This window comes from Pteropus medius, unplaced genomic scaffold, assembly GCF_902729225.1.
Source record: "Pteropus medius unplaced genomic scaffold, Ma_sr-lr_union100, whole genome shotgun sequence".
Lineage (NCBI taxonomy): Eukaryota > Metazoa > Chordata > Mammalia > Chiroptera > Pteropodidae > Pteropus > Pteropus medius.
In genome coordinates this window covers 68134894-68158102 of record NW_024349800.1, presented here as the reverse complement: position 1 = coordinate 68158102, position 23209 = coordinate 68134894, and the positions used below count along the sequence as shown (strand labels likewise).

Genomic DNA, 23209 nt, shown 5'->3' with positions numbered 1-23209 from the left:
CCTCCAGTCAGGGCAAAGGGGCTCAGTGTGGCTTTGCCACAGTCCTGAGCAAGGAGAGTCTGCCAAGTGATATTGACCAAGGTAGACTCAGTCGCTAAGTGTATCTATGATCTCCACCAGGCACTCCCAAAGTAGAAAATGCCATCCCTGCTACTGGGAACGGTGTAATTAAAGAAATATTATTTATTTTTAAAACCAAAAGATCTAAAGCAAAATGTTAAGACTCAAAAGAGCTGAGTGGTAGGTACACAGGTGTTCGGTCTCTCTGTATTTTCTCTACTGTGTGACTTAAAGATTTCATTAAGAAATGTATTCGAAGGAATGAAACGCATATAACATTGACTCAGTAAAGTTTATTGAATTTACTGTGTGCTCAGCGCTGCCCTAGGCAGTAACATGAGAAAAATTTCAAAATAAGATAACAAAGGAAAAATATACTCCACACTCTATTAATTTACAATCATTTCCATGTTGCTTTGTAAAGTGTTCTTGGATCATTTGGGGGTATGTAGTCTCCCTCTTTCTCCGTGTCTCCCTAAAGCTTCTGGCACTACTGGATTATGTGCCAATATGACCATCCCCTGAGGAAGAGAAAGTGGGACAGGAAGAGTGGCTTCCTGCTGATAGGGCAGTCAGGGGTTGGTCAGGATTAGGGTCCCATGGCAGGGGAGACATGTTGAGGAGAAAGGCTCAGGGCACTCAGTGAATCCCAGGAAGGCCAGACTTGGGGAAGCCACAGAGAGGGCCCTGGCAGTGTGCTTACAATGTTAAATGAAGCATAGCTACATGCTCTCCTGGATACCACCAGACTTCTCAACTCCCTCTTTTCTTTCTGATCTGTGTTAATACCAGGTACTAACACCACCAGAGGCCAGGCCAGTGGGGAAGTCTAGTACCCAGTGAAGAAGTGGAGGAGGTCCAACATATAACCTATGACGCCCAAGAGAAGGTGAGGACAGAGGCAGCAGAGAAAGGGCAGAGGTATGCAGCAAAAGGGACTATTTTGTGCTTGGCCAGTGCCCCGGGGCCAAGGGTTGGTTTATGTGCAAAGGGCAGTTTGGTTCTATACAGCTAGCAGAGTCCTAAACTTCCCTCGAGGGAATAAAGCTGCATAGCATGGGAAGGGAATCCATAACATGCAAGGATCGCCTTGGCCCCACACCAGGCATGCCCCCAGGCCTACTGTGCAACGTGCTGCAGAATACTGGCATGGGGTACAGAGAAGGCCCAAGCCTGTTCAGATGAACTCTGAATACACTGAGCAAAGAGCTCTAACCGCCTACACATGGGCATTACAAACAGGCCCTCATCCTGAGTTAGAACAAGGGCTTAGATCCAGCCGACAGCCTTACCAAGGACACCTGTACCTCTGAGGGTCAGATCCCAATGAAACCATCATGTGGATGACAGAGAAGGCACCCCAGCCAGGGGGCAAGCAAAAGTGGCAGTGGCATGGCCTCTTCTCATTGGCAACATGGCCAGGCAGAGGAAATCTTGGAGGAGGAGTGGGAGAGTGCCCAGGGGCCATGGCACCCTCCACCTCATCCTCAGCTCAGAGCCAGATCTCATCACTGCTCACACTGGACACTCGATAGATGTAGGCCAGCACTGGGAGACGGATGAAACCTGCAAGATCAGAGATGCCCAGGAGCCTCAGTAACCCTCATCCTTGGAAGTTAGGAGATCCCTCTCTGCCCCTGGGGACTCAGAGGTACAAGCACAAGACTGGGAAGCAAAGGAAGAGGGTACCTTGACTGGTGAGGAGGCCGCCAGGTTCTGGGTCCATAAGTTCTGGCTGGCTGTTGTTCCGAGCCATCTGCCGGTCTGCTGGTTTCCCTGTTGGGTGACAAAGGGGGTGATGGCCAGGACAAGGAGTGTGCCTGATGAGGAAAGGTGTCTCTTTTTCTTGAAGGCACCTTTGAAGATAAAGCAGGGGCAAACAGAGGGTCCTGGATGTACCTCGGGAATCCGGAGTGAGGTCGTTGAGCTGAAGGTTGGATGGGAGGGACATGTTCTCCCGTGGCAGGCGCACGTTGTTGAGTTTCACATTGTTGGAGTCACTACAGGGCAGACAAAGCCTGGGATACGCCCTGTCTCCAGCAGGCAGATTCCTGTTTTCGGGCCTGTTCCAGAACTACCAGCAACTGCAGATTCCCACCTGTCCCCATGCTGCATCTCCATTCAGCCCATCCACCTAACCCCAGAAAGAGTTACCTAGAGATCAGAGATGGGTGCCGGGAGGGGCCTGAGAAGAAAGAAACCACACCACTGTTCTCAGTGTGTCCACTCACTCTGGGCTCTGCCCCACCTCCCTTTTCAGACCCAGGACCCTCAGGAAAGGGATCTCTCAAATGCCAAGCACAGGCTCTGGGACTGGGGTGCTGTTCCCAGTGCCCAGTCCTGCCACCTGGGATGCACATGATTACCCATGGCCACACCTGGGAGCACTTGTTCTACCCAGCCCTCTTTATTGCCTTGTTGCTCACCCCTGACCTCATCTCTACTCCCCTAGCCATCCTCTGCCCACTACTGCTTTGGCCCTACCTTTGGCCTTCTTCTCTTTCCTGCGGACCAGGCAGACCACCAAGGTGCCGAACGCCACCAGGATGCCCAGGGCAAGCCCTCCAGCCACAACGATGCCTAGCAGTGGCACTTCCACCCAGGTGGCCAGGAGTCCTGCGGGTCATCCTTTGGTTAGGTTCCTGGTAGACAGGGCCCCCAGCTCTGAGATGCCACAGGTACTACTCTGTCCTTGCCCAAGGTGGTTGGTACAGCTCATTCATAAGCCAGCCTCACCCGAAGGGTAACAGATCCTCCCATTTCTGTATCGAGATTCCATACCACCAGAGGCTTTGCTGGGCCAGTTGCTGGCTGTGCTCACCTGGGACTGGAAGCGAGGCACTGGTGACACCCACATCATTGGTAGCTACAACGGACAAGTTGTGTGCCAAACTGTGAAGCTGCAGCTGCACGGTGTGGTTGGTGAGCCAGGGGTAGCTCTGGGCATCCAGCACCAGGAATTCGGAGGTATTGAAAGTCACTGGCCCATCCTGGTCGATCCAGGTCACATTGGCAGGAGGGTTGGCACGCACCAGAGCAAAAAGGACAACCAGGAGGCCCTGGCCCTGAGCTTCCTGGTACTTGGCCCCGACCTGGGCAATCTCCGGCTTAACTAGTACAAAGCAGAGGCCAATATGCTCTCACCACAGCCTCTCATACTCCTTGCCCTTTCTTCCCAAACCCAGAAGGGACCTATTTGGTTGGTTAGGTCCACCTTACATGCAGCATTTTGAAGTGATCAAGAGTATAAACACTAAACCAAAATGTCCAGATCTGAATCCTGGCTCTGCTACTTACCAACTGTATAACCTCTGCCAGATTGCTTAAATTTTCTATGCCTGTTTTCTCATTTGTAAAATAAGGATAACAATAATAATTACCTCATAGGATTCCTATGAAGATCAGAGTTAATATCTGCAAAGTGCTTAAGCATTTGTGAAATGTCCTGCCATGTGGCTGCTGGGGGTCCCTGGGCAGAGACCCTCTCTCCCTGCCCACTTCAGGGACACTCACATTGCACATTGAGGATGACAGAGGCATTAGCTGACCTGCCACTGCCTGGGTCCTGCAGAGAGCACTTGAGCTCATGCTGGGCCCGCTGGGCAGTGACAGTGAAGGTGCTGGTGCCTCCAGAGAAGGCCTCACTGCCCACACTTAGCAGTCTTGAGGTGCTGACTTCCTGCAGCTGTCCATCCAGGTACCAAGCCAATTGCGGGGTGCCAGGCCCTCCTGCCACTTGGCAGGTGAAGGCATGGCGTTCATTCTCCCGAACTGTCCGCTCAGCCCAGGCCTGGCCATCAATTTGTGGCACCAACTCCCCACAACCTGGAACACAACAGGGGATTGTGGAGTAGGATTGGTACTGATCTGTGAGGAAGATGAGATCCAGTTACAGAGGGGCAGCAGGCAGAGAGACTGGAGTACCTGGGTACTCTCACCAGGGACTGGATGGATCTTGGGTAGGTGAGTGAGGGGAACCCAGCTCTGATGACTGAGGCTGAAGTGGGCCCCTAAACCAAAGGTGCAGGCAAAAAAGGGAGAGAAGAAGGTTTTACCCCAGAAGTGCTTGGCCAAGGGATGAAGAGGGGTGTACCTGAGCTCAGAAAGGCTGGCAGGAGTAGCAATGTTGTGTGCGGGAGGGTAGCTGGGCGTGGAGGCAGCGCCATGGTGGCCCCGGCCTGGGCTCCACGCTGCCAAGAGAAGGGGGTAGGTCTCGACGTCAGGGAAGATCAGGCAAGCTTAGTAATTCCCCCAGGAATTAACTCTCCAGAAACAAAAATGCAGACTCACCCACAGGGGCGAAAGCGAGGATGCGAACATCCAAGCCCAAAAGCCCAAACCCACCCAGCACATAACCTGTACCTGCAGGCGCAGAATTGAGCTCTGACTCTAGGGGAAAAACAGGCACACCCCCGCAGACTCAAAGAAAGAAAGAGCAACCGCGAAGGCAGCACCAGGTCCAGATGCACACATACAGATACTCGGCTACCATGTGCTCCTCCCCCAAAGGGACCGTCCTTCTCCAGACCCCGTGTGTCTCTTGCCCCAGCTCACACACACACACACACACACACACACACACACCATCTTTCGCCCTACGTCCCGCCCCCTTTCCCATCTGGTTGCTCAGGCGGATGTGCGCTGAAGAGGAGGTGATCCGGTAGGAAGGGGTCACGAAGCATCTTCGCCTTCCCGGCAGGTGAGCACCGCCACCTGGAGCACTGCAGGGGCGGGAGCGCCAGGGTCTGAGGCCAATCACTGCCCGACAGCGCCGCCCCCGTCCGGACCAGGTGGGCCGCAGCTCCCTCACTGCCACCCCTGCCTGTCCGTGACGCGCAGGCCTCCGTGCACTGGCGGGGACGGCGGCTGGACTGAGACACAGGCGGAAGTCTTGGCGAGCCGGCAGCTTTATTGGTTCAGTGTGTGCGCCTTCCTCTCCCGCGGGCCGGCTCAGCGCTTACCGCGAGTGCAGCTTCCGCATCAGATCAATCAGCATGCGATTGCACAGCGTGGCGTTGAGCAACACCAGCTGGCGCCACGCGAAGGGGTTTACCAGCCGCGCCGCCCGCTCGAAGTCCCTGCGGGAAGCGCGGTCCCGGCCGCAGCTCAGCGCCAGGGCGAGCTCCAGGACTTCCAGGACTCCTGCGGGAGGAACGAGCACGGAATCCGGGCTCAGTATTGGGGCCCGGCCATTTACATACAACCCGCCTGCACTTTATCCAAGAGGTAGGTATTGTTATTCCCACTGCGCAGATGAAGACTGAAAGAGTTGGTAAGACAGGCCCTAGCTGCATAACCAGTTAGTGGCAGAGCTGGGACTGAAGTCCAGGTCTCCCCTTGTCTCACACCAAAACGTGAAGGTTGGTGGGAGAATTTTGAATGGTCACCATGTTCATGAATCTGGCCCGTTGCTGGCATGTAGCAGGCAATTTATTACATGTTATATTATTATGTACGTTATTAACCATCTGCTGTATGCCAGGTAACTAACTCTGAATCTCAGTGTCTAAGAAAATTATTAACTGACAACCGTTTATTACAAATATTACCCATTTCTCTTTCTTTTCCTTTTGAAGGCTTTTCTTTTCCACTGATTTCAAACAGCTTCACTCACCTGTTTTCTCCACAGACTGCCTTTCCTCATTCCTTATTTCCGTAATCTTCATTATTTTGTATCATATTTTCTGTGAAGGAGGTCTTGGAGCCAGAGCTGGCCTGCCCCATCTTTTATTTTTATTGTCCTCATAAAATATTGGCATTAGGAATCTGAACTCAACTTCAGGCCTCCTGCTGGTATCTGCTATAGGGTTCACTGAGCTGCATTTCTTCTGGGCTCTGTTTTATTTCATTCATGTTCTTGTCTAAAGAGCCTGTCAGGGTGCTTGGGGAGCTTGTGTCATCCTAGAGCAAAGATGATCTTACCCCTTCTGTCTCTGTTTTGCTCCCCAGAACCCTGCAGGGGTTATGCTATGCTCCCTACTGCACCTGGACCTGGACCTTTGAGCTCTCTGATGACAGCATGTCTCGGTTTCCTTCGCAGAAGCTGGTCTGGAGGAATTGAAACCCCTCTGGGGTTTTGGTCTGCAGGCTGTCCCCAGTGACCTTTATAGCCCTGGCCTGGCATTCCTAGTCCCAGGAGCACCTCCACCACCATGAGTCTTAACTGTCTAGTACCCTACTAGGCTTCTGTGATTTACATCACTTATTGGCCTGCTATCTGGGTTCTTGCATGGCTTCTTTTGTCCCATTGTCCCCACTTCAGCTAGTGTAACCAGAGGGTTTGATCCCAGTTAAAACCCTCTAGTGCTTCCTGTTTACCTCTAGGCTCTACTCCATCCTTCCACCATTCCCTGTTCCTGTCAGCCTGGAGATTGGAAGTTGCCTGTAACTTTCATGCCTTCTGGGCCTCTACAGGCTGTGCCTTCTCCACTTCCTTCCCTCCATCCAGCTAACTCCTACTCATCCTTCAAAACTCACTCTTCAGGAGCGGATCCCTCTCATCTTCTTATGGTGGTATAATTCTGTGCCTGCCCCTAAGATGTGAGCTTGAGAAGCAATATCATGTGGGAATTAAGAGCATACATTCTGGAGCCCTGCCACTTCTTAGTAAGAAGCTCTGCCACTTCTTAGCTGAATGAGAGTAGCAAACTACTTAACCTCTACACTTCTGTATTTTCATCTGTAAAATGGAGATAACAACAGTACATACCTTTCAGGGTCGTCGTGAGGATTAAATTACTACATCTTACATGTAAAGTGCTTAGTGCCGGTGCACAGTAGTTGCTATAAAATAGTATATCTTTTATCTTCATGTCTTCAAGCACGTGGCCCACTGCTACAATAGTAGATTCATTAAATATTTGTTAAATAAATAAATGGAACGCATCTATTCTGACTCTCACAATAGCCCCATAATCTTAGCAGAGCCCATAATTTATCTCTTATGGATAAGAACGCAGATTCCAGAGGGATTTAGTGACTTTCCACCCCCATTCCCCGGCCCCACAGTTACTACATCTCTGGTCCGTCTCTGGTCCGTGCATTCCAGGGCCCCTTCTGCAAAGGCTCCAGAGCATCTCCCCTTACCTGCCACATCTCCCTGGAGACTCAGGGCCTGGGCTCAGTTGTTGTAGGCTGAGGCCCTCTCAGGCAGCAGGTTGATGGCTCAGCCAAACCTCTCCAGGGCTGCGCTGAGGTCACCAGCCTCTGCTGCTATCACCTGCTGCAGCTCCAGGGCCTTGGACTGCTCCAGCTGTTCGAGGGAAAGCTACATCTGTGCCAGGGAGGTAGCTGGGAGAGGACAGGTATGTGGTTGGAGCAAGAATCAAAGGCCATCTTGGTTCGGAAACCTGGCGCTTGAGCCAGAGCCGATGGGCTGGGATGTGGGTCATAGCAGTTCTCAGATGCAGTATTTGGGGCAGGGGGAGCTGAGGTCACAAAAGGACCTTGGTTGGCTCCCCATTGTCAAGAGAATAAAGCTCAAACTCCTTAGCCTGTAGCTGAAAAGACTTGTTTAAGGTCACATAGCCCATAAGTTGCACAGCTTGGATTTGAACCCAGGTCTTTCTGGCTTCTTAGCTCATCCTCACTTGTTCTACTACACCCCCTCCAACACAAAGACCAACATGATATTCCCAGGTCATGCCAATCACTTCTCATGTATCGCTCAGCTTCTCAGCCTGAAATCTCAGCAAGGCTTAGGCTTTATTCCTTTAACAAAGGGCGCCAAACACTTCTGATGGGGACATCAGTCTCTGTTCTCCAAGGAATGCACTCACTGCAAAAGATCGGCTCAGTGCTTGGCATGTAATGGTATGTAACACTGAATGCTTGCTTAGATTGGAACCATTCAACTGAGCCAAGCCTTGCCCTGTTCCTATCTTCCATTCTCTGTGGAGTGATAAACTCTTACAACAAAGATATGAGAGTTTAGTGCCCTCCTCTTGCCACAACACAGTTAAGCTTGGAGCATGGGGAGAATTAAGTGGTTAAGTTCAGAGGGCTGAAGGATTGAGACAAACTGGCTTTCTCCACTTGGCAGCGACTTTTGCCAACCTCTATCATTGCACTAAGGATCAATCAACCTCTCTGATTCCAGTCTCAATCATCACCCAAGAGTTGTGAACAAACGACCTTGTAAGACCACCTTCCTCTGCAGACTAGCCAGTGTGGAGAGCTATACTCCAAGGTCAAATACTTACCTTCATCTACTCAGTTTGTTCCTTCTCAGCTTCCTCTCACAGGACCAACCCTTCTCCAAATAGGGTGTCAGGGTTGAAGATGGTTTGTAACACTGCCTGATCATTTAGAGTCCCTATAGTGCTCCAGAATCCAAAAAGGTGATGGGATGAGCGGGAGAAAGAAGGGGTAGGGGCCTAGCCTCACAGCCAGTTGATCTAGATAGAAGTTCTGTTTGAGGACTATCCCCCGTGAGTGCTCCTTTCTTTTGGCTGTAGTGTAAACTCAACCTCCCTTTAGCGTGGGGTTAGTGATCCTGGCTTGGCAGAACATTTACAGGTATTAACTGCCTCTCCACCCCACCCCAGTCTTATGAGAAACAGTAAATAAATCCAATTTCAGTCTTAAGGTGGAGTGAAGAGAGGGTGCTGTTCAGGTTCTCCTTGACGTGCTTTTATTATATCCACAGATTGGGAGAAAAACACTACATGCCATTGCTTGACCACCCATGGATAAAGGAGTTGGAGGATATGTAGGAAATAAAAGAACTATTTTCTCGATCCCATCCTCATACCCAGAATTAATTAAATCCTGAACACAGGTCATTGATGAGTAAGAGAAGAAAATATGGTTAAGAGAGCCAATATGGAATACGGCCATGCCACCCTGAACATGCCTGATCCCGTCTGATCTCGGAAGCTAAGCAGGGTCGGGCCTGGTTAGTACTTGGTCGGGAGACCACCTAGGAAGATCAGGTGCTATGTAAAAAAAAAAAAAAAAAAAATGGAGTAGACCCTGAAAGAAGGCAACAGGGAATGATTTAATGATTCCACCTTAAAATAAAGGGCTGTAGAAGGTACTTTGTCATTGGAAAACAGGCCATACTCCGCGCCCATTTCTTGCCCCAGCCAAAGCCAAAAGAAAGCTTTACCATGTGCAGCAATAAACTTGACATGTTTATTAATTAAACTATCACTTAAATAAAAAAAAGTGCATAGAAAATAAACATGTTTAAAAACTCCTTTTTTTTTTTACAAGTATGTACACATTTTACTTTTACATTCAGTCTTTCGTAGAGAGCTTTCAGCATTATTATTTTTTGAACTATTAAAGTATTTTCCTTCATCCCTGTCACAGGGAGTTAACACTGGTGGACTTTAGACACATTTTTTTCCTTTTTTTTTTCTTTTTCTCTAACCAGAAGCTTGGAAGAACACAAGGAAAAAAAAAACCCAAAAGATCTGTTATACATGATAAAGTTGTCAAGAAATGTCTTATTTCTAGAAAAGAAGCTTGTCATCTGTTGAGCTTTTGAAACAATTATTCAACTACCTGTATTTACTAAAGAGACTGTTAAAAGTTCAATAAAAGAAACACCACAAGTCTATTTTCTTGGTTGAAAGACAGAACTAGAGTACCTCGGAACAAGATACCAGGAAAGCACAGAACACAATTTTCCCCTAAATGCAGGTGGTAACCCCAACATTCATAACCAAAAATAGAGAAACAAGGAGTACAGGTACTGCCTGGCAACAATCATGGGCAGAAAAAAAATCCAGGTGACACCATTTCTGCATTTCTCTCTAATCCTAGAAATGGACTGTTTACCAACCTTTTATGGTTTGGGTTTCTCCCCATTTCGGAGGATCAGGAGTGCCAGACTGACATTTTCCTGCCACTACTAGCAACTGTAACACAATCCTTATCTATAGTGTTGAGAATTAAAAGCCATGGACTGAACTAGGCTTTGTTACATGGTGCATTTCTATATTAGTTCCTATATATATCATATTTATATTTATTTGAAAACAGAAACAAAAAGTTGCAAGTTTTCAGAGTGCGAGACTTGACTGGTATTCATGATTCGGCACAAAACCATCTGCTCAATAACCTTGTATTGCTTTAAAATGAAGTAAATGAATCAAAATTACACCCAGCCCTTTGCAATGACCCGCTTTTCCTTAAAAAACAAAACAACAACAAAAAAAACCCAACAGAAAAAAAAATTTTGATTTCTACTTTAAAAAACCTCAAACTTAAAAGTTAACATCTGACAAGGTTTTGACCTTTAGTATTTTCAAATATTTGATTGAACGTCAGTCCTTTAGAAAGATACATTCATCACAAGATTTTTTGTTTTGTTGTTGTATATCTATATATATATATATATATATAATTTTTTTTTTTTTTAAATCAGGGGAGCTGCATGGTGCTCACTGCATTGGCCGGGGGGTTTGACAGAGGCAAGCAGGGTGGTGGACTGGATCCCGGCAAAGGAGTCTGGTTGAAAACATATATAGCTGCCAGGGCTTCCCCCTTCTTTTTATTGGTCTAAAAAACAAGAGGGACTGTGCTGGAAGTGGTGGACGGTAACGAAGCCAAGGGACAACGTTCCGGCCAAAGGGTCAGCGCCATGCAGCTATTCTGGTTACACAGTTGTCACTGGCCACCAGGAAATGCAGCCACAACAGGTTCTAGCAGCAAAGCTGTAAGGGAGCTGGCTCTCTCACTGAGAACTGACCAGGTTTGCAGCTGTTACTCCTTAGGGATTTGGGGTGCCCCTTGGGGGATTCTTGGGAATGACCCACCACAGTTCCTCAGTTTGCACTTTTGTGCGGCGATTCCTTAGGTTACTTTCAAAACAAACTCAGAGGTGTTTTGGAGATAGCTATGCCATTTTTTGCCTTCTTTCCCTCTTGTAGGGAAATCTTAGCTCGTTCCCCAAGTTGCTGGCAGGTATGCTGAATTTTGGCAATGAACTCAAGGCTGAGCTGTAAGAGGAGTTTCTCATTTCCGTGGTTACAGTTGGGGGGTGGAAAGGCAAGGCAAACCATCTGCAGCTGGCAAGAGAAGGAAAGATGTGGGTTCCTCCCTTGGCCTCAGGGTTTGGGACTGGTAGAAAGAGAATGAGGAGGGGGCTCACAGTACAGCATGGCCTAGCAGGGCAGTAACTAGGTCTGTTTAGCTGAGTTTCCCCACTCCTTGACTGGCCTTTGGGTCTTTCTCAAGGTGAATTCATGACCCATCAGTGCATTAATCAGTTCAGTAACAAATGCAGCTTAAGGTTTTTTTTCTTTACAAAAAAAAAAAAAGAATAAAAGGATTTACAAAAAAACCTCACACAGTGCAATAATAAAGGAATTCAGACACTAGTGAAAGCCCTAGGGCCACTGTGTCTTGTTCATGGGCAAAAGGAGGAAGGGAGGTGAGGTCTGGGTAGAGTGCTTTTCCCCAGTACCCTGCTGGCACTTCTCCATGATGACAAGGAAGTCTCTGCCATCCTGGCCACAGTGCTGGGCTCCCTGCATGACAGTGAAAACAGTGACAATGTTCCAGCAAAGCCACTGGATAAAGTTCTTAAGGTCATGGAAGAACAGGGAGCCCAGGATGAAAGGCACAGCAGAGCCATGAGTCCTGGGGCAGAGAGCGCTGGGCTGAGTCGTATTGCTTTGCTAGACTTCCATAGGAACGGGCTTCTCCAGGAGAAAAAAAGGGTGCCCCGCCCTCTACTGGACAACACTGCTCTGAAACCTTGTGACTGACAGGCAGAGAAACATCTGCTTTGTGAGTGGTCAGACTGTGCTTCAGTTTCAATGGGCTGCCCCAAAAGAGGGCACAGTGGATTGTGGGTTCTCTGCAGGTATGAGGACTTGGTGGGCAGAGGGAAAGGGAACGGGGTGACCTATGATGCAGATGGTGATGGAAAATGTCAGGTTGCCATTCAACTTAGTTGCTAACTCTGAAGTAGGAAAGACGAGCTAGTGCCAGAAAGGAGAGAGAGTGCAGAGAAGAGGAGAAACTGCTATTGAGATACGACTAGCCTTTTGAGGAGTTTCAATATGGGAAAAAGGGGAGTGACCCGATGGAGTTGGGTGACCTTCCTTTTCCATTTATTGTCAAAGAGCAAACCCAAGAAACGTTTATGTCAACAGGGCACAAACAAGCTACACATTAAACAACAAAAAGTACACCTCCCAGGAGGAAGCTGGGCAGGAAAAACCAGACTTTGTGTGTACAGCTGAATATTTTCTCTAACTTCATCCTATGAAAATAAAAAATTATTAAAAACCGATCTTCTTTTAAATTAGGACAATACCGCGATTTAAAAAATAGCCTTGTCGTAAGTGCTTCTCCCTATGAAGTGCTTCTCATAGAAAAATATACAAAATATATTTACATTTATAAAACCTTAAATAGTAAACTGTAAACAGAACAGAGTAAATCCAATGACTTAATTTAACAGGTTCAGGACACTGTCTTGGGGGAAGGAAGAGAAGAAACATTTGATCCTGTTTTGACCACATCTAAGGAGTAATCAGGGCAGTAGTGTCATTTAATTTACGATATCCATGGATTTTGTGTAGGTGGCAGAGTTCCCTCGATACAAGGTGGTCTATTACCCGAGTTTTGGGCCTTAAAATCTGATTAGTGTTGTGCCTTCAACTGGGCAGTGACCGTTTAAAAATTAAGTCTTCCTATGTCTTAAGGAAAATAAAGTTACTATGCCCTAGGCATGGGGCCCAGGGGTTATCCTGGTTGTGATACTCTGGCTGTTGCATGATTCAAATCCTATTTAAATAATCTCTTCCTCTTCTAAAAAATCATGCTACGTATATTTCTTTAAAACTCTCAGTGGAGCTTTATAAAAACTTCTCCAAATTCTGTCTGGTTATGGCCAATGGCTCCTGTCCACTTCCCCACTGGGAGTGCTTACAGGCTCAGGGAACATTTTTGTAGGCACATGCTATGCCCAATAGGGAGTGTCCTTGAGCAGGGAGTCACTTTTCCTACCACCCAGAAGAATGGGAAAGCGGTGGGATGAAAAACAGGGAAAATGAATAAAGTGGAGTGAAGAGAAGGAATGAGAGGGAAGCCGCTTCTATTAAGAAAAGTAATTGGCTGAGATAAGGCTCATGGGGATAATACTCCCGCTTAAAGCCCACAGGCTCAATGTTTGGTAATTAATTGGCACAACCCCAAGACAGCCCTTTGACACCAAAGGTGCTAAGAATCCTGTCTCCCAACCAGAAGTGAACTCTCAAGTGGGAGGATAGTAGGGAAAGCCACCAGACCTTCTCTGTTTGTTCAACAGACAGCTACAGGCTGGGCCTGGCTGACAAACTATCAAGTATCCAACCAACCCTATATTTGGGGCTTTGCCTGACTCCTTGCTTATAGTGCTTGGGAAAGGACCAAGGCAAGGAAGGCAACTTCTCTCTGAGGAGATGCTCAGGCCCGATCTCCCAACATAACTAATCCTCAATAGGCTCCTTCTAGGCAGGTCTGCTAGGGACCCCGTTTCCCACTTTTTAATGGCATATAATCAGAGGAGCCCCAGTAGAAAGCCGATCTCAGGCCTCTCTCCAGGATTATGATCACATGTATACTGTGAATATGGGACATAAGGGAGCTCAGCCATCATGGAGGAGGCCCCGCAACTGTGCCCACTCAATCCTGGAACTCCTAGCTGCTGGCAAAGGCCTTCAGCATTGCTTTGGATGGCCCTAGGTCCTGGTACTCCAACAAAGGGGGAGAAGAGCAGCTTTAGTTTAGGAACTTCCGGCATTTCTTGGCGCCACAGTTGCAGGGTAGCTTGTTGCTGGCATCCTCAATGGGGAACTTATAGTCATAAGTGAGTTCCTCCCCTCGGTAGATCTTGCGCATGGCAAAGATGACAATGTGCTTCTGTCCATCAATATTGATGACCCGAGAGTAGCAGTTAGGCTCACATGAGTGATTGATGAAGCGTGCAGCGTTTCCATGCATGGTGGCATCCACTACCTCTGAGTCATCAATGCGAAACATGTAGCAACCTATGCCCTATATGTGAAGGAGAATGGAGAAGAACACGTTATTGATTACAGCTTTGTTTTGAGAACATTTCTCAACCATTTTCTAATGTGACATAACTGCTGACTAACAGTTTCTTTTGGTACAATTTCCAGATTTCTTCCATCTCTTAAGATGCTTCCATGATGAAGTCCTAGATTGTTGGCACTAGACTACTGGTTTTTTAATGTCTCTGCAGGAAAGAGAAACCTAAAAATTGTGTTGCTATGTGCTTTTGATCCTGGGATCTACTCAGAAAAAAACCTTCAAAGAATATCTTTGTGTATTATTAATCCTTAGAGTGGATTATAAACTTTTACTGGGCCTACTACAAATTTCAAAGATGTTAAAAATGTTTTTTAAAAAAACCTATCTCTGAATCGATGTTTGATCCAGAGATTATATTTATAGGTGGTGACCATTTTCTACAATAAAACAAAAGAACTGGGAGAGTGAAAGTGTGAGACTCACCTTGCTGTCATAATACTTCTCTCGCTTATCAGTCTGGATGGAACGGATGACATTGCCAGCATACTCAATTACCATCTCACCTGCATCAATGTTTCTCTTACAAAAAAGACCACGACCATGGATGGGAGACCTAGGACATAAAGATAGACAAGAGATCAGCCACAAATTCTGCAGTAAGGTTAACTGTGTGAATACATGAATAAATGAATAAAATCTTTTGGTCTGTTAGTCCACCAAGAGGGCTAAACATTTGAAAAAAGAAAAAAATAACAATCTGGACCCACCTGATTTAAGTACATTAATTGTTCTAATAAATGGACAAGGATTAAAAATTTCTCCATTCCACAGCCCACTAGAAGTAGCAACACTGTCATGTTTATTATGCTAAATTCCTTGTTCAATGAAAGAGCGGCAGGATCCCAGGACATCAGCTTTAGTTAACAATATCTATAAAACCTCACTTACTGAATAAGGGAGGTCACTCCAGCATTTGGTCCTCTTTGATTTTGGAAAACTTCATTACTTTTCTGTAATTCTCTAATTTTAGCCATACCTGTAGACACCAACTGCCTCCTTGGAAGTCTTTTTTAAGTGCCGGAAACGCATGGGCATTGGCAGATCCATACTAGTTGCCCTCCTAAAGAGACAAGACACATTATTAATGAGTTCTTTTCAGGAAATAATCGGTTTTGAGTCTTGGCTCAAAGGTTCCTGGAGAATATGATTACACTGTTCTCTTTGTTCAATGCCAAACATAACAAGTACCTTATAAAATTAGGCCAATTTTAATACATATAGCATTTTCTGACCACGATGACAATGGTAGTAGAGCCAAAGTTGACAGAGTATACCACAGTCAAAGAAAAGAAAATATATATGTAATAGTTATTTGAACTTCTCCTCTATAACATATTCTCTTTTTGCCAGCCAGCTACTGCTACTTCAATACAAACTGTATTTCAGTCTTCTTAAATGTTACCCAGGACATTCTGATCCCAGAAAAACCGCACAGTGCCCTGAAATGCTGGAGTACAGGAAAGGAAAGAGTATTTCTAATGTCCCCTCTCCATTCAAGACTCACCGAGCTGACTTCAGCTGTACCTCCTCTTCTTCCTCATCATTGGGGTTGTATTCAGGAGGCTGGCGATGTTTAGAAGCCAGGAAGTTAAACATGTCAAATGCCGACTTCCTGGAGCCAAAGGATTAGAAGATATTTAGAGAAACGCTTTAATAGATGCAGTGAAGGGCAGCATTAACACTGGAAATCTCAAAGGTCATATGGAAAAAATATATCATTAGATAATAAATCAGGACCCGAAACTGCTTACAGAAAATGATGGCACTTGCCTCAGGTGGACTTCAGCCCTGGCTGAGCCATGAGGGTTCAAGGGTGGTTCATTGGCTTCTTCTGGTTTGTGGAAACGGAATTTGTAATTCCTACAATGCTTGGCACCTGAAAGCTGCTCAATCAGGAACACAACTGCATCATGGAGAATCCCCAGCATCCTCAAACCATTAACACCTGTAAGATCAAAGGCATTAGGGTTGTGAGGAGTGCAGCCAACAGGAAACTGCACAGTACTAAAATGCCTGAGCCAGATAATCACTCTGCCAGAGGCTGCTCAAAGGTGACTTATATTAAAGACCAGCCGGGAATTAGCATTAGGTAGCCATTAAAATAATGCAGATACAGATCTATCAATATGGAAAACATTTGTGACAGTTTAAGTGAGAGAGGCAAGCCACCAAACTATGGATGATTTTCTGTGTTCTATATGTACACAAAAATGCTCTATGTATTATTTCACTTCATGGTCCTAATGACCACACGAGGCAGGAGTTACTAGGTTTATTTTCAAGGTAAATTCTTTGAACCTAGGCTTATAGGTTCATAGAATTTAAATACCACACACCCAAGGACACATAGCTAGTGTGACAAGAGTTGAACCTTGGATTGTATAATTCCAACCATGATCCCATTTTTATAAATAGGTAATGGAGTACCTGGGTTCTGTAAGCTCATATTCACACAGGTGCCTCACTAAAATTCAAAAGGAATGTTAGTAAACCTCTAAAACAGAACCCTCTTTTGTGTTGTTATAGTAACTGTATGGAGTAATATTCTCAATAGCTGCTTTGTTTTACTCACCAGTCTCATGCCATTGATGAGCACTTCTTATTTCTATTTTACAAAAACATTTAGATAAGTCTGCTGGCACAGACAATGAAAGGCTTTCTGAAAGGACTAGCTTCTTTCATTAAATGGATGGGGCACAGTAAGAACCGCCACACTCTTTTTTGAAACTTAACAAATAACTAATATTCTTTATAGTAATTTTATTAAGTAAATAGTATCATTTCACTTACAAACATTGTTTTTGGTATTATTAATAGATACCAAAACAATAATGGTGTTCCTTGTGGACAAGATATGTACTTCATAAGCATAATTGTGTAAGATCACCTATGCAATTCCAACATTCAGTCTAAGTTATGAAGCATGTTAGAGATGCAACCTAAGTGTAATTTGAGGACCACATGCTATGTCTGAAAGGACAGCCATGTTAAAATGTAATCAATAGTGACTTCTGGGAGGGGGGACCCTATCTACCTTTTGTTATTGCAGTTGTTTGAATTCTATGTTTTAGGTAATTTTTCAGAAGAGGAGAAAGTTATTATTAAATGTATAATTTCTATTTCACTTAAGAGAATTTCAAAGGGAGATCATTTGGTTTCAGTGGCAGGATAAAGGTGTCTCCCGATAAGCAACAATCTTATGAACACAACTGTTGTTCCTATTAGAACTCAACCTAAGTATGTAACAACTACAATATAAGAGCTTAAGCCATAAGGCAATGGCAAACATTTTTTTTCTTTATAGCATAGATTTTCTCCAAGAATTTTTTTCCTAGGAGTTTTAGATTGCTGGAAACTCCTATGTAGAAAGAGACACTGAAAAACATACTTAAGTATATTTCACAAAAAGTTCATTTTAATACTTGGGCTATGTGTTCAACTATACATTCACAGAGGGCTTACAAAGAGATTAGGCCCTGTGTCAATAATGGGAAAACAAAGATGAATCATGCATGTTCTCAGTGAACTATTGGCAAAGGGAGGCGGATATGTACACAAACCATACAACGTGAAAATATCCTATATGGGTAGAGTATAAAGTACTGTGGGAACTTTTATGAGGCAATAATCTATCCTGTTGTGGGAGATTTATTCATTCAACAAATATTTACTGAGTACCTATTATATCCCACACATTCTTTCCATCTCTCCACTGTGTCAGACAGAGCCTTGGGAATACAGAAGTAAACAAGGCAGGGAAGGTACCTGTATTTATAGAACTTTTATTTCATGGAAGAGACACACAATAAACACACAAAGGTATTCCTACTTCAGGGCTTTTCCACCTGCTGTTTCTTCTGCAGTGATAACTTTAATTGTTGCATGACTGACTTCTCATCATCACTCAGGTCTCAGCTTTAATGTCACCTCATCAAGAGACTCCTTTCCTGACCACTCTATCCAGAAGAGGCTCCTCACTCACCTCTGTGTCACTCTCTCTATTTCATTACCCCATCACTGTATCTTTTTTGACCTTCCACTAGAAGGTCATAAGGGCAAGGACAAGATGACAGCACTGGAGATGGAGAATGATAGATAAGTTTTGGACTGGGTAACATAGTGGTCATTGTGGTTAACCCTTAGCACCCATTCTAGCCCAGATGATTTTAGTCTAAGCCAACCATGGGAATCCCAGTCCCCCTGGCGGTGACTAGCTTAGGAATGGGTATGGTACCAAGTTCTGGGCTGAGATGTGAGACGTCCACTTCTTGCTAACAAAAAGCCCCTTCTCTGAACACTGCCATGACCGACTGTGATCCTGGAAACCGCTGCAGTCATTTGCTAACAGCCTGAGGATGAAGCTTTACCAGGGTGAGCAAAATGGAAAGAAGGAAACAATCTAGGTTTTTATGACATTAAAAACTCCCATACTGATCAATCCTGATGCTTGCCCTACCTTTAGATTGTCTGTTATGTAAGATGATAAATCATCTTCCTGTTTAAATCAGTCAAGAGTTAGGGTTTCTGTAACTTGAGACCAAAAGAATCCTAAGTGATAAGACAATAGGTATAGGGAAGAATGGACTAAAAAGGCTAAAGAAAAGATGTGACTTTTAGCAGAGTCTTGAAGGATTAACAGAAGTTTGTCAAGCAAACAAGGGAATTTTAGGTGCGAGGGGAGAAGATGGAGAGAAGTAGGCCAATCCTGGTAGAGGGAACTGCATGAACCATGGTATGCTAATGTGAAAGCATATATGATATAAGTAATAAAAATTACTTGGGGTACATGTTAAAAATTCAGCATTCTCATCTCCAAGACCAGACAGTGTGATTTAAGATACACTAATGGATCTGTAACAGTAAGTAGTAAGTGTTACTACAGAACAATGGCTCTCTTGGGGTGAGGAGAATAAGACCTGAAGCTGAACAGACGAGGCAGGGTGAATAAGACCTTGTTGTGTAAGGTATCCACAGACTAGAAACCTCAGCAGAGTAGGGCTGAGTCTGCTTCTACTCAGCAATTATATCCTAAGTGTTTAACACAGTACCAGACAGATTACAGGTGTTCAGTAAATATTTACTAATAACAAACATTTAAGGAAATTTTGTACCATAGTAGTAGTAGGCAACAAGAAGCAGCTTTTGAGGTACCTCTGGTGACACTGATGATTCACTATAAGATGAGATGGGAGATTCAAGTACCAGTTAATATTATAGGTTAGAGAGTAATAAAGATTATGCCTGAGGAAGGAAAAGAGAAAAAAAGGATTAAGACATATTTTGGGGTAGAATCAATCACAGTGACCACTGGGATATGAATGATGACGGAAAGGAAGGTTGTCAAGATTTACTGGATTTCTTCTGACCTGAGATATGGAGACAGTAGGAAAGAGAGTTGAATCATCGACGTATAATGTGAGCACATTGGAATGGCTGTGTAAACCTACCTAGTGGGAGAGTGAGAGGGGAACAGGCTGAGAATGCAGGAGAATCCTACCTTTAAAAAAAAACCTTATTTGCCATCTGTTCTTTTAAAACTGAATATATTTAAATTAATTAGGTTTTTTAAAAAATTATAAATATGAGTGGCTCACAAGATGGCATAGAAAGTAGAGGCTGTGCACGCCTCTAGTGACCACATCAAAATTATAACAAAACTACAGAGCAACTAATATGCAGAGTCACCAGAGGTCTGGCTGAATAGAATCCCCACAACTAAGTCACCTCAAATAACGAGTCTCCTCAAAACGGCAGCAGGGCGGAAATGCGAAACGGCCCAGTCCCACAGCCGCATGTGGTGATCCAGAATCAGGAAGGCTATCATGGCAGCAAAGTCACATGAGCGAAGGGTCCAGGGTCCCAGCCAGACACTGGGATGCCCAGCCCAGGGTTCCATTGCCAGGAGGAGAAGTTCCTACAATCTCTGGCTGTGAAAACCAGCTGAGGTTGCAGCTGAGTGAGAAGGAGAGCTGTGGGAGTTGGAGACTGTTTCTCTTAAAGGGCCCACACTCGGCCTTACTCGCTGACATACTCGCTCGCTCTGAACTCCAGTGCTGCAGCAGCTGCTCCGAGGGTGCCAGGGACATACAGGGAGGCCCTGAGTTGTCAGGCTTCAGAGTGAGAGCTGGAGGGGCGACTTTCTCCCAGACAGAGGTAATTCAGGTAGCTCTGGAGGTACACAGGCCACAGCTGAACTCAGCCTGCAGCTAGACCCCTTCCAGGTCTGTGCCACTGGGCCCCACAGCATACCTACTACACAAAGCCACTCTACTAAGACCAGGAAACTTAGGTGCCCTGCCTAATACATAAAAACAGACACAAGGAGGCAGCCAAAATAGGGAGACAAAGAAGCATGCTCCACATGAAAGAAAAGAACAAAACTCCAGAAAAAGAATTTACCAAAATGGAGACAAGCAATATGCCAGATGCAGAATTCAAAACAATGGTTATAAGGATGCTCAAGAAACTTAAGGGAAAGTAGATAAACTCAGTGAGAACTCTAACAAAGAGATTAAAAACATAAAAATGGAGATAGAAAACATAATAGGGAGCCAGTCAGAAATGAATAATATGATATCTGAGATTAAGAGTACTTTAAAGCAGCGGCCAGGGGCTGATGTTCCTATGAGAATCTACTTACTGCCTAATGATCTGAGGTAAAGCTGAGACAGTGATGCTAATACTGGGGAGCGGCTGCAAATATAGATGAAGCTTCACTCTCTCGCCCGCTGCTCACCTCCTGCTGTGCAGCCTGGTTCCTAAGAGGCCACGGACTGGTACCAGTCCACAGCCCAGGGATTGGGGACCCCTGCATTAGAGGGAATCAACAGAGTGAATGAAGCAGAGGATCGAATCGCCAACATTGAGGATGGGGTAGCGGAAGGCACCCAATCAGGACAGCAACAAGAAAAAAGAACTCCAAAAAATGCAGATAGTTTAAGGAGTCTCTGAGAGATCATCAAGTGTAACAACATTCACATCATAGGGGTACCAGAAAGAGAAGAGAGAAAGCAAGGAATTAAAAATCTCTTTGAAGAAATAATGATGGAAAACCTCCCTAACCTGATAAAGGAAATAGACATACAACCCCAGGAAGTTCAGAGTCCCAAACAAGATGGACCCAAAGAGGCCCACATCAAGACATATCATAATTAAAATGCCAAAGGTTAAATTCAAAGAGAGAATCTTAAACGCAGCAAGAGAAAAGCAATTAGTTACATACAAGGTAGCGCCCATTAAGGCTGTCAGTCAATTTCTCAACAGAAACTTTATAGGCCAGAAGGCTTGGCACAAAATATTTAAAGTGATGAAAACCCAGGACCTACAACCAAGATTACTTTACCTGGCAAAGCTATCATTTAGAATTGAAGAACAGAGCTTCCCAGACAAGAAAAAAACTAAAGGAGTTCATTACCAAGCCAATATTATAGGAAATGTTGGAGGGACTTCTTTAAGAAGACAAAAATATGTATCAAAAGTCTAAATAAAGAATGGCGATAACTACATATCAATAATTACTTCAAATGAAAAAGAAATGCTTCAATCAAAAGATAGGTGGCTGAATGGATAAGAAAACAAGACCCTTACATATGCTGCCTATAAGACTCACTTCAGATTAAAAGACACACACAGACTAAAAATAATGGGATGGAAAAAGATATTTCACGATGGACCTAGAGGGTAGTGTGCTGAGTGGAGTAAGTCATATAGAGGAAGACAAATGCCATTCGATTGCCTGTATATGTGAAATCTAAAGAACAAAATAAACAAAAAATAGATATAAATTCATAGATCCAGAGAATATTTTGACAGGAGGCGGTTGTAGGGGAAGGGATTAAGAAGTACAAATTGGTAGTTACAAAATATTCATGGAGATAGAAAGTACAGCATAAGGAATATAGCCAATCATATTGTAATAAATATGTATGGTGTCAGATGGGTACTAGATTTATTGGGGTGATCACTTTATGAGTTATATAGATGTCTAATCACTATGTTATACATTGAAACTAATATTGTAGGCCAAGTATAACTGAAAAATTAAAAATTATTTTTAAAAACATAAAAATAACGCTCAGAAATAAAGTGAAATAGTACAGAGAAGTAAACGTTGCAATTCTAATTTCCCAGGTCTTATTCCTCAGAGGTAACACACACACACACACACACACACACACACACACACACACACACACAGAGACAAGTATCTAAAAGGAATCATGCTCAAACTAGATACATACTGTTAAAACTTGCCTTTTCAGTTAATTTACTTTAGACCTCGTTCTAAATTCCCCCAAATAAGGAATATTTAGGTTGCTTCCAGTTTTCTACCAACATGTTAGATGAAATAAACATCCTAATACATTTTTATGACTTGGTTGAGCCCACTTATAGGATAATTTCTCAGAGTGGAATTGTTGGATGGAAGAGCATGTGACTTGAAAATTTTGATAGCTATTGCTCAACTGCTCCTCCAAATAGTTATATTAATGACATAAGAGAGAGCCCATCTCCTCCATCTTTATCTATATTATCTCCAAACTCTAAATCTTTAATGAAGGTGAAGACAGTTAATTATGTTTTAACATGCATTTTTTAAATTATGAGTGAGATTGAGTATCTTTTCATTGCTATCGGCCATTTGTATCTTGTGCGATATAAAATGCCTGTTGTGTCCTTTGCTCTTTTTCTAATTAAAAAAAATTCTGAAAATTTTAAAATATAGAACAGTACACAGGCTGTTATAATAGCTACACATGTACCTGTCACTTAAAATAAACAAGTGTTAATATTTTCTAATATATGCCTCAAATATTTTCCCTCTTTTTCTTCTTCAAACAAAAACAAAACCATAGATGAAGTTAAATTCTTCTAAGTACTCATTCGCTTCCCTTCCAAGGACCAATGTGAAAGGAATTTAGAGAGGTATGGAAAGATAGATATGGAAAAAAACAGAGTTAATGGAGGGTTTCTACATCTCTTAGATTAGTTTAAACCTTTAATGTTCACTTGAAACAACTGTACTAATGATGTTTTTACACTGTCTAAATTTAATCTGAAGTCTAATAGCAATGAGAAACTTTCAACTTTAAGA

General features: G+C 44.3%; 3 protein-coding genes and 1 pseudogene across 16 annotated transcripts in view; 2 read left to right on the top strand and 2 right to left on the bottom strand.

Moving 5' to 3' along the window:
• Nucleotides 1-333: 333 nt before the first annotated feature.
• Nucleotides 334-4577, bottom strand: TMEM25 (transmembrane protein 25). 7 transcript variants are annotated; one of them, XM_039888066.1, is made up of 8 exons: nt 4154-4575; nt 3574-3885; nt 2882-3172; nt 2545-2676; nt 2215-2245; nt 1960-2111; nt 1750-1836; nt 334-1626 (listed from the first exon to the last, which is right to left on the bottom strand). In XM_039888066.1, exons 1-8 carry the CDS (start codon nt 4224-4226, stop codon nt 1553-1555), a joined length of 1152 nt encoding a protein of 383 aa, XP_039744000.1. In that variant the 5' UTR covers nt 4227-4575; the 3' UTR covers nt 334-1552. The 7 variants fall into 7 exon arrangements, 6 of the variants coding, with proteins under 6 accessions (XP_039744000.1, XP_039744001.1, XP_039744002.1 ...); XM_039888067.1 differs by having other exon boundaries at nt 1960-2090; nt 4154-4574; XM_039888068.1 differs by having other exon boundaries at nt 1960-2060; nt 4154-4573.
• LOC120621567 (uncharacterized) lies at nt 4225-6949 on the top strand. Its single transcript, XM_039886973.1, has 3 exons — nt 4225-4293; nt 4760-5286; nt 6010-6949. Exons 1-3 carry the CDS (start codon nt 4225-4227, stop codon nt 6119-6121), a joined length of 708 nt encoding a protein of 235 aa, XP_039742907.1. The 3' UTR covers nt 6122-6949.
• Nucleotides 6950-8886: 1937 nt separating this feature from the next.
• Nucleotides 8887-9005, top strand: LOC120622320 (uncharacterized; annotated as a pseudogene).
• A 168-nt stretch (nt 9006-9173) lies between these two features.
• Nucleotides 9174-23209, bottom strand: part of KMT2A (lysine methyltransferase 2A) — a 74822-nt gene continuing 60786 nt past the window's right edge. For 6 of the 8 annotated variants that reach the window (XM_039888058.1, XM_039888057.1, XM_039888062.1 and 3 more), the window contains 5 exons: nt 15886-16060; nt 15620-15727; nt 15092-15175; nt 14539-14668; nt 9174-14058 (listed from right to left, as the gene is read on the bottom strand). In XM_039888058.1, coding sequence (XP_039743992.1) covers nt 13783-14058; nt 14539-14668; nt 15092-15175; nt 15620-15727; nt 15886-16060 — 773 coding nt within the window. In that variant the 3' untranslated portion in view covers nt 9174-13782. The remainder of the gene's footprint in view (nt 14059-14538; nt 14669-15091; nt 15176-15619; nt 15728-15885; nt 16061-23209) is intronic. The other 2 variants (XM_039888059.1, XM_039888061.1) reach the window with 1 other exon arrangement.